The sequence below is a fragment of the Chenopodium quinoa genome, unplaced genomic scaffold (assembly GCF_001683475.1).
Source record: "Chenopodium quinoa cultivar QQ74 unplaced genomic scaffold, ASM168347v1, whole genome shotgun sequence".
Lineage (NCBI taxonomy): Eukaryota > Viridiplantae > Streptophyta > Magnoliopsida > Caryophyllales > Amaranthaceae > Chenopodium > Chenopodium quinoa.
Window position 1 is genome coordinate 607,668 of NW_018743893.1, and position 10,811 is coordinate 618,478.

At 33.3% G+C, this 10,811-nt stretch overlaps 2 protein-coding genes across 2 annotated transcripts; one reads left to right on the plus strand and one right to left on the minus strand.

The window, feature by feature from the left end:
- Positions 1 to 201: 201 nt before the first annotated feature.
- On the plus strand, positions 202 to 6,987 carry LOC110686659 (serine/threonine-protein kinase STY8-like). Its single transcript, XM_021863262.1, has 6 exons — positions 202 to 897; positions 1,818 to 1,939; positions 5,109 to 5,305; positions 5,392 to 5,566; positions 6,274 to 6,408; positions 6,507 to 6,987. Exons 1-6 carry the CDS (start codon positions 627 to 629, stop codon positions 6,711 to 6,713), a joined length of 1,107 nt encoding a protein of 368 aa, XP_021718954.1. The 5' UTR covers positions 202 to 626; the 3' UTR covers positions 6,714 to 6,987.
- A 664-nt stretch (positions 6,988 to 7,651) lies between these two features.
- LOC110686660 (bidirectional sugar transporter SWEET6b-like) lies at positions 7,652 to 9,577 on the minus strand. Its single transcript, XM_021863263.1, has 6 exons — positions 9,471 to 9,577; positions 9,301 to 9,337; positions 8,798 to 9,014; positions 8,474 to 8,635; positions 8,240 to 8,359; positions 7,652 to 8,064 (listed from the first exon to the last, which is right to left on the minus strand). Exons 1-6 carry the CDS (start codon positions 9,511 to 9,513, stop codon positions 7,915 to 7,917), a joined length of 729 nt encoding a protein of 242 aa, XP_021718955.1. The 5' UTR covers positions 9,514 to 9,577; the 3' UTR covers positions 7,652 to 7,914.
- Positions 9,578 to 10,811: the final 1,234 nt, after the last annotated feature.

Below are 10,811 nucleotides of genomic sequence, written 5' to 3' on the forward strand. Positions count from 1 at the left end.
TATTAAGTTTAGATAACCGACATAATTAGATAAGTTTTTATTTTTTATGACGGAATTAGATAAGTTAAAGTTATGATAAAAATCAAAGTTGTCTCATAGTGTCTTATTAGACCGGATATACATTATACACCAACAATGTACGACAGTACGAGTAAATGAAAATCAGATGAACATAACGGTAAAAAGATAAATGAATAAAAAAAACATGGCAATAAATGAGGGGTGGAAAGGAGGCAGAGAGTAAAGCGGGTGTAAGTCTAAAAGACATGAAGTCAAATATGAGGCAGTTCCATGTGCTCACATGGTTGACGATACTCTGAAATTGGAGAGAGAGAAAGAGAAACCCCAGCTTATTCATTCAACCCCAATCCAACCAAATCAATTCATTTCAATTCTCTAAATTTTTCCAATTATTATACACCCTTTCTTTTTTCCCATCATTTTCCATTCAATTACCTTTTTAATCTATCTTTCTAATTTTCAAACACTAATTCCAAAAATCAGAGCTTTCCCAGAAATACCCAAATCACCAGAAAAAGCTTCAAACTTTGTCAATTTTCTCTCTTTTTTTTAATACCCTTTTCTCCAATTTTCCATCTTTTTGAGCTTGAATTGTAAAAAAAAAGATGAAGGAAGGTGGAGATGGTGGGTTTGTGAGAGCAGATCAGATTGATCTGAAGAGCTTAGATGAACAGCTTGAAAGGCATCTTAGCAGAGCATTAACTATGGAAAAAAGCAAGAAAAAAGATGATTTGGGTGATAATAATCATCAAACTAGTAGTGATGCTAAACCTGAGTGGGAGATCGACGCTTCTAAACTCATCATCAAGGCTGTCATTGCACGTGGCACTTTTGGGACCGTTCATCGTGGGATTTACGACAGTTTAGATGTCGCCGGTGAGCGTTTTCCGACGCTTTTGTCTCTGTTTTTGGTCTTGCCCACCAACTGTTTGTTGTAATGCCTGAGTGAAAATTTTTACTGCTCTTTTTTTTTAACCCTTTTATTTATTTCTTGTTACTGTCAATTTCATACTTAAATCAAGATGGGGCTTTTGCAATTTATTAGCTATTCGGGTTGCGTATATCATAACCGTATTACTCCGTACTATTATAATTAAATATGAAGAATATAATTAGAGAAATTAATTGTTTGATTTATCTTTTATTAGCTTTGATGTTTATGTTCAAGTTAGAAGATACTGAATTTGGTTTGCTTTCCAGAATCCTGATGAGGTCCACTAAGATTTGGTCGGTCTGTTATTACATTAGGCATTATGCATTTTGCATTAGGTGGTCCTCTAAAATGACTTGGCTTTTTTCTTGTATACTCTTATGTATAATGCTAATGTCATTTTCTATTGCCTCCTTTCTATTTTAAATTTTATTTGGCTGGAGTTTTTTATCTACTTGTGGCAAGTTTTTCTGCCTTTGATTGGTTGTAAATCGTATTGCGAAGATGGCGATGGACTGTTGTGAGGGTATTTTCTGAGAAATCTGTGAGTTAAAAGCACGGGTTTAGCTTGAACTTTTGATGACAAATTTCAATCTTTCACGTGATATCAGCTGTAACATGAAATTAATAAAGGACTTGGAAGTTAATGCAAACTGTTGGGTGATGCATTATAAACCAACTTGGCCATGTTGTATCTTTAATTGATGTCAGATTGGTTAATTGTTATAGTAAAAATTTCGTTATGTTTATCGAATTTAAGCCCTTAAGCCCTTAAGCTCTCTATGCTCATGCTCGTGGATAGATCGTCTGTGTTTGTGTAGTTTTTATCCTGAGATTATGGACTTAATACTTCTCTAATTTACAGTCAAGTTGCTTGACTGGGGTGAAGAAGGCCAGAGAACAGCAGCTGAGATAGCTTCACTCAGGGCAGCCTTTACACAAGAAGTTGCAGTGTGGCATAAGCTTAACCATCCGAATGTGACTAAGGTCTTTATTCCTAAATTTTCTTCGCCTTCTTAATGTGGATGAAAATAACTTAAATTTCCTTTATCTTGTTTTTTTACATATTTGTGGTATCACCTGAACTAGAGCAAGAATTTAATAAAAAGTGGGAAAAAAAAAATTCTTTGGAGAAAGTGTACTGAATCACTCTGTATGGACAAAATCTCACTGTTCTTGCATATTGGAAAGCTTTATTCGTAGATACTTTCAAGTTAAATGATTTCGTATTCGATCATTTGATGTGGATGAAGTTGCTCAAGGCTGTGTCCATGATTGACAAGTCATTTATGTTTGGATTCTTTAACTGTTCGTAATCTCTGCTGTTTTCCTTGTTGAATTATGTTCTTTCAAATGCATGAGTAATAAAGCTTCTTTTTATTTAGATAGGTTGATAGGCATATGTCCTAGTATGCTTATTGAACAAGCAGATAATAGTGCTGATACTACTTGATGGGGGTAAATCATTCTAGCAACATGTATAAATGTAAGGAAACTCTAAGCTCAAAGCATTATAACTATTAAATGCTCTTTATAAATCTGGGGAGCCTTTGTCTGGATTACATCTGATTACGTCAAATCTAGTGTCATTCTGTGTGTGGACAAGTATGGGGGATATATCACATCAATTTTGGAAGGCATTAAGGTTGTGGAAGGTATATCATTTTGAAAGTATAGATGATGATTAAGAGATCTAGGCTCTTAAAGTAGTGTTTGGTCAAGTTTCTAGGAGTATTTTTAGGGCCCTGAAGACCAGAAGGCAGAAGCTGAAAAACTCTACAACATATGAATGTTGTGGTGGTCGTCTGACTGTGGTTGGGTGGTGGTTGGCCAGCAGGAAGGGGATGGAAGTTGGAAGATAAGGAGACTGCAATGTTTTAATTTTTTTACTTAGCTTGAATTGATTAAGATATTGTTCTTTATTAAAATTTTAAAAATTATAAAAAAAAGTGTGGAATATTGAGGAGCGGGCCAAACTTACCAAACAGTTTCTATTTCTCAAATGCACTTCTAGCCTTCTAGGATACTGTGCCAAACACCTCAAGTTTTAATATAGGAACCCAAGCAGTTTCTGGAGAAGTGTTTTTAAGTTGCTGTCCCCACCCCCCTATAAGCTTAGCCAAATGAATTGTAATTATGATTTCTATCAGCTTCCTATTTGTCTGATAGTCTGATAATATACTGAATTGATGAGTCAATCAAAGGAATCACCCAACTATTAATTATCAAAATATTCTTATTTTTTATTGCCAGTGTATGTGCTGAACTTGTTATATATGTGAACCTTATGCAAGAAGCCTTATCTATTTGTTTGAATTAATACCCAAAATGATATTCATATGAAAGCATTGCAGATCACCTATCTAATCCTTAGACATAATAAAGGCCACATTTGACTTTTGAGGTCAAAGCTGTCAAACCTTTAAAAGTAGGCTATTTTTAGATTTTTAGTCATTACTCCGTACATTTCATATTGACTTTCCCAGTTTCCTTATTGGGGATTTGGGGTGTCTTAAAAACATGCTCTTATTAAGAATCTATGCCACTTTTGACAACTATTTCCTCAATTTACCAGCATAGATTCCTCAATGTATCCCTACTTATGACTACTACCCTCATTTATTAGGAGAGTGGCACGTGGTGGTTACTCCAACTAGAATTCTAAGGGAGAGTAATACTAGAGTAGGATTCTAGGAATGAGTTTAGCTCGTTTGGTTGCATCGGTTTTCCTCAGATTCCAAACATGAACACCTATATCACTGTATGTAATAGAGGGAATAGTAAAAGTTGGATAACTGGTAATTTTAGAAAAGCTCCTTGAACACTACTAATCTTTTATTGGTACTTCATTATAGCTCAGTACATGTATTGATGCATTATATAATTCAGAATTTGGGATACAAGGATTATATAACATGGGTACTTGGCTCCTTCTTGAAATTTGATATAGCTCAAGATGGCTCATCTTGCTGGAAGTTTAGACGTGTAGTTCTTGTTAAACCATTTCATGTTTTTTCTTCACCATAAGTATATAGTATTATTATAATCAATCAATTATACTCGTATATAATTTCCCGCACATTATGTTTTCATGGTTTGGTAGCTAATTCTGTTGGATAACTTTTACTTCATTGCTAAACATTTGCATCTAATTTTAGAAATCTGTAGATTTTAAATAAAAAAAAAAAAAAACTTGAGAAAGTTGGGGCTGCCTTAATAAGGCAAAGTTGATGGCTTTTTTTTTGTTGAGATGGACAGTGATTACCTGACATTCCATTAATTTTAGGAACTGTGACCTTTGTTTCATGCTCCGCATTATTGCTTAACATTTTATGTCTTCCAAATTATTTGTTTTGGGAGTAAGGTCTAGGTCAGAACCATCAAATTCTTTAACAGAATGAGTTTAGTGAAGTAAGTGAACTAGGCATTTGTCTGTTCTGTTATCTTAACATCATTTCCTGATCTCGGAATTAGCTACTCTACAACTGCGATATACCATATCATACCAAAATCCCCAATGCCAGAAGAGATGTCTCATTTGTGTGTGTGTGTGCTTGTGTGTTGAGGGGGGTTGGGGGTGGGGGGTGGGAGAGGGTTTATTAGCAGATTATAGATGTTTGTAACATTTCCCCTATAATTGCAAAAATAAACCCAATGAGCCTCAAAAGTCATCAGTCATCCTTGCTATAAAAAATAATTTTACGACTTGGAACCCTTTTTTTTTTTTTTTTTTAATTTAGATTTAGGAAAAAGGTCATCACTATGAGACTAGCTATTAAGCTCTTAAAATCTTTTGAATTCGTAGTTTATTTTTGACTCCAGCTCAAGGGTGTAAGTGGACTTGTGAAGTTCCTGGTTTTAATCTAGTCCATCAGTCTGGACTAGAGAAAATTTCTTGGAGTCCAAAGTCCAACCTTAAGCCCAAAGTTATGAGAAAAACTATACAGTGTATATTATACAAAGTATACAGTATTTTATTAATTCGCATTATGTGTAGTGAAAATGATTTGTATCATCCAAGTGACTTGGTTACAACTCTTACAAGAGCAGACTGCCAGTTTTTTGCAACTTTTTACTTTTAATCCAATACATGATGAATTATTATGTTATTATTATCAGAGCTCTTAGTCATATAGATCTCTGATGCATGCTGCAGTTTATTGGGGCAAAGATGGGTGCATCAGGACTGCAAATACAAACAGAAAGTGGTCTAATCAGCATGCCAACTAATATCTGCTGTGTTGTTGTGGAATATCTTCCTGGGGGTGCCCTGAAGAATTACCTCATAAAGAACCGAAGAAAGAAGCTAGCTTTTAAGGTTGTCCACCAGTTGGCGCTTGATCTAGCTAGAGGGTAATTATATGCAACTTCCACATAAATTCTATAATGACAAATGTTTTGGCAAACTCATCCAATCTAATCCGTTGTGTTTTCAACAGGTTGAGCTATCTCCACTCTGAAAAGATTGTTCATAGAGATGTAAAGACAGAGAACATGCTACTAGATAAATCAAGGACTCTGAAAATAGCAGATTTTGGTGTAGCTCGGGTTGAGGCTTCAAACCCGAGTGATATGACTGGAGAAACAGGAACGCTTGGTTATATGGCCCCTGAGGTGAGTCTCTCACCCTTGCCAATTTCAATTTTGAGCAGGTTTGGGTTATGGGAGTATGGGATGCAACTGAACTGTTCGCTCCAGTGCCTTTCCCTGGTTTTTGTTTTCTACTATTTCTGTTTGCCCAAAAGGTGGCTTAGCTCGATGATCACCTAAATAACTTATTTAATAACCAGAAACAGTTGCCTGGAGTTGTAGGACTGTCTTCAGAAGGGAAAAGCTGGAATATTTATGTGTAGATTGTTTGTTTGGTTTTATTGTTGTACTAGCCCCCAACCAGAACCACAAAAAAAAAAAAAAAAAAAAAAAAAAAAAAAAAAAAAAAAAACAGCTCTGAGCCACATGAACTGTTGGAAACTGTGAGTAGTGTAATAAAATGTTACCAAGCTACCATTCCCAGAGATTGGGTTTTACTTTTTGCATCCCTTTTGTTGTCATGTAATTTTTGGAGTATTGTTGATTGATGGTTTACAAGATGAGCCATATCAGGGAAGAATTCCTTTTTGATTCACGAAAATACGTTTCTTTAATCCGTAACCTCTGATGGGCAGAACAAAAACAGAGTAGAGCAGTGAACATTTAGGCTGTTAATGAAAACAGAGCACTGAAGAGCCAAAAAGTCCCTAAAAAAAAAAAATCTTCAACGACTAAAAGGCTTGAAATTTTGTGATATATCACTAACAGCTTGTGAAATTGATTTATTTCAGGTTCTAAATGGGGATCCATATAACAGAAAATGTGATGTGTATAGCTTTGGCATCTGTTTGTGGGAAATATATTGCTGCGACATGCCTTATCCGGACCTCAGTTTTTCAGAGGTGACTTCTGCAGTGGTTCGCCAGGTATGCACTATGATATTTGCTTGTTATGGAATTTTCATCATGTTTCTCCTTTCTGCCCTTTTACTGGGTATTGAAATTGTTCGTCTTGGGATCCACAGAATCTAAGGCCAGAAATTCCTAGATGTTGCCCTAGTGCATTGGCTAATGTAATGAAGAAATGTTGGGATGCTAATCCCGATAGGCGCCCCGAAATGGACGAAGTAGTTTCCTTGTTGGAGGCGATTGACACATCGAAAGGTGGGGGAATGATCCCTGTTGATCAGCAGCAAAGTTGTTTCTGCTTCCAAAGACGTCGAGGACCTTAGACGATGGTGGCTTTTAGAACTTTTCGAAGCAACCAGACTATAATGTCTGGATTATTGATTATTGCTTTGGCTTTTGCGGGAGATACCATCCAACTTGTAATTATGGTGAAAAAGTAAAGGTAATTGTGAGCATTTACAAATGGGAAAAACATTCTACTTATTGGTTGTTCCAATTTAAAAGTCTGCATTAGTTGTAGCCAGACTTGTAAATCAATTTCTCCAATTTCCAGTTGTCACTCATTTTCCTCTTTTTTACAGTTGCATATAATTACAATCTGCAAGGAGTTTGTAACTGGAATTCTAATCAAACACTCACAAGTCTCAACTTAATATTTTTGTAAAAATATTTAAAATTTAGAAAATAAAAAATAAAAAATAAAACACAATTTATCTAAAACAACAAGATCTGAAGTTTTTTTTGCCCCTCTGCCATAGGAAGAATTATACAAGATTTTAAAATTGAAATTATCTACTTTGTATTAGAAAATTTTCCTAAAAAATACACCTAATTATCTCTAAGTTTCACACTTAAAAATACAATTATAAAAGGTTTTAAAATTTTACTATCTTCATCATTTTATACAAGGTTTTATACAATTATACCTTCATAATTTATACAAGCTTTTAAAAATTTTACTATCTTCATAATTTTTACTTACTACTACCTACTTATGACCTTTAAGTTTGATGGACAAAACTTTTTCGGACAAACCTCTTTATGGAGATTAAAGTTTCTCAATGTTTTATTCATTGAAAAAAAAAGATTTTCTATCATGATCAATTCCAAAAATTAAAAGGATAAATACTTCAAAATCTAGTGGTAAATTGGCTTGAGTAGTCTTTAATTTTCCATTTCTTATCCAGCTTTGTAACCTTTCTCTTTTTAATCAAAGTCTTTGTATGAACTTATAAATCGTCTTTTTGAACATTTTTTTTTCTTTTTTTTTTGGAAATTATTGGAATAAGGCAAACCAAACAAGGGCCCAAGTTATGATGAATCAATGAAAAGTAAAAACCTATTGAATTTTAAAATACAATTGCTTGAATATTAAAAACAGAATTGAGTACCAAAATAAATTGTATTGAAAACTTGCAAAAATTTAAGAATTCACTAAAACATCCTCTGCAAAACTCTTTTCTAATAAACTACAATTGTATTTCTAAAGCAGTAAACTTAAGAAGAAAAATGATGACATTAAACTTAAACTTCTTCAACTGGCTTGCTGGGTGGGAGTTCAACTTGTGAAGGTTTCACACCATCCAATTTGCTGGGTTTTGGTGTACTCTTGTAGTAAGTTCCGTACAAAATTAGCTGAATTATACCAGATATTGCTCCCAAACCATTTGGAATCTGCCAACATAATCGCATAATAGCAAAAGTAATTAATTATGGAGTATAAGAATTATTGCGTAAACAAATAAAATTTAACTTACTAGATGAATATAACTTGGAACGTTACCACATATTTAAAAATATGGGGTATTACAATATTTAAATAAAAGGTGAAGAAAAGCTAGTAACGTACCACCATCCAAAAGTCGATATGGATTAATGCATAAGCGGTCCAGCAAACACCATTCAAGAAGCCCGCAAGTGTTAGAAAGAAGGGCATGAATTCCACACTTTTAGTTCTCACCACTTTTTTCTATAATTAAAAAGATCATGTATTAATCTCATTTCATAAACATTACATAATCCTTAAAATACTTTAGATATTTAAAAACATAAATAATCTTATAGGATGGATTAGAAAATGTACCATGATTGTCAATGGTGAAAAATACATTGAAACATTGAAGATGACGCAAAAGGCTCCAACAAAGATAGTCCTCTTATAGGTGGTGTGGAATATCATTAATGTTGACGTCAATATTACCGCAAACAAGAGGATCTCTATAAGCAAAGCCAAAGCGATAACTTTCTGCAATGTACAAATATGTTACAATACATTAATATTCAAAAGAATGCAACCCTAATGAAATTAAATAAATAACTACTTTCTATGTACAAATTATATTATCACATTACTAGTTCAAATTTATTATATATTAATCAAACGGAAAAAAGATATACGATGTATTACCCTCTTAGGTTTAGAGGCATAAATGAAAAAGATGACAAGGTAGATGAGCTCAATGCCCAAGCCAATGCCATTGATAGTAGTCACAAGGATGTTATTTGGATGGACCACGGGAAGACCATAAAGACACCAACATAAACAGTTCAAGACCGTGCATAGGTATGGATCTGGCTTGAACTCTTCCACAGATTTGTTCTTGATAATTCGCAAAAATGTAGGCCTGTAATTAATAATTTAAACACATAAATATTATACCAGTATAATAATTTTTGTGGCGAATTTTTTTTTTTAAAAAAAATTAATTAAAATCTAAATTACACGGCTAGTTTTTTAAGTGTGCGTGATAGAAGTATTTTTTGAACTTTTTTTTTTATTTTAAAGGTATTTTTTGAACTTCTTAAAATATTAACCCGACTATCTACAGTATATATATATATTTTGAAGAAGAATATTTATGTTTAGAAAATCCAAAATAGGAGAAAAAAAAAAAAAAAAAAAAAACTTACACAGGAGAAAGGAACAATCCAAAAGAGATGACGTTTCCTGCACACAAAGTAGATAGTGTTGTTTTGTTAGATTTAAGCGAAACACAATAATTTGGTAAAAAAAAAATCAAGTAATATTAGTATAATTGTTGAATGAAATTTAAGGCAAAAGGGTAAATAAATATATATACCTATAATTCCAAGGGTGTTTCTGATTGCATTAGGGCTCACCATATTGTAGTAATTTCAGCACTTGCTCTGGATCAAAATCACAATTAGTAAAAAAAAAAAAAAAAAAAAAAAAAAAGGTTGAATTATATTTATTTCACTTTTGTGAATTAGAAAATATCAATTGTATTGAGACTTTTCACGTATCAAGCAATAAATCATAGAATTGATTATGATAAAACTGATAGAATTAGTGAATAAGAAGTGAATTATGACTGTGCAATGTATCTAATAAAGAACTTATTAGGGTTATGTTTGTGAGTGATTAATGGGGTAGGGTAGGCAGTTAAGTGAAGATTATAGCATGAATTAGTAGGAAAATTATTCATAAAAAATGTTAATGTTAATATTTATTCTTGGGATCCGTTAAGTACGAGGTAGCATAGCCACTTGTTATTCTCTTTAAATCCAAGTATAGTGGCTTTTTCGTCGGATTGTACAAGGTAGTACTAGACAAGTATCACTCAAACATAATTATAAATTACTATTGTTTTTTAGAAAGAAAATATATCTTTGTGATTATGAATAAGTCAAATACGTCAAATTTCAAGTTTCAATTAGGTCAAGTCAATAAGAATAAGAATAATTAATTACTACGTAATAACAAATCAATTCTTCTTTTTTAATGGATATATGTTTCTTTAAAAGTGAAAAAAGAAAATACTAATTGCCCGTGATTCCTCTTTGTATCATTAATTCATAACTATAATGCATAAAAAAATTCCTTCAAAAAAAAAATAATGCATAAAAAAAAAACACGTAATTCATAATACTATTTGTTTCGGGTGAAAACAATGGGACCTTGCCGAAGGTCCGCTGAAACGGAGAAGACTGGATTCGGTCCAAGTTATGTTGGGCCGAAGGTTTCCTGCACAGTAAACACACGTAAACTAGCCTCGGGGGTGTTGCCGAGGAAGGCCCCTCCGATGCTAAAGTCAGTACAATGTGTAGAAAGAGAACACTATGCAAGAGAATTTGTTGCTTGAGGCTTTATTTTTTTTGTGTATGAGAATATATGAATCTATGAATATATGTGAATCTGTCAATATATGAATATGTGAATATGTGAATAATATGTGAATATGTGAATATGTGAATAATATGTCCCTGAATGTATGAATATTGATGGCTTTTATACCTCTTCATACATGGAGAAGTTGGGCCTTAGCCCAATTGGCTTGCTTTGAGGGCTGACCTTTGACTTTAGCACAATTGGAGAGTTGAACCTTGACCTCGGGCTTTTAATTGGATCATTTAATGCCTAGGCCCAATTGGACTAAATTGGACCCAAACAACTTGCCCCC

Bases quoted from the DNA above. Each gene is read 5' to 3' on its own strand.
- LOC110686659 (XM_021863262.1), top strand. From the start codon at position 627: ATGAAGGAAGGTGGAGATGGTGGGTTTGTGAGAGCAGATCAGATTGAT. The intron at 898-1,817 runs GTGAGCGTTTTC...TCTAATTTACAG, and splicing joins CGACAGTTTAGATGTCGCCG to TCAAGTTGCTTGACTGGGGT. The intron at 5,306-5,391 runs GTAATTATATGC...TGTTTTCAACAG, and splicing joins GCGCTTGATCTAGCTAGAGG to GTTGAGCTATCTCCACTCTG.
- LOC110686660 (XM_021863263.1), bottom strand. From the start codon at position 9,513: ATGGTGAGCCCTAATGCAATCAGAAACACCCTTGGAATTATAG. The intron at 9,338-9,470 runs GTATATATATTT...CTTTGTGTGCAG, and splicing joins AAACACCCTTGGAATTATAG to GAAACGTCATCTCTTTTGGA. The intron at 9,015-9,300 runs GTAAGTTTTTTT...TATTAATTACAG, and splicing joins GGATTGTTCCTTTCTCCTGT to GCCTACATTTTTGCGAATTA.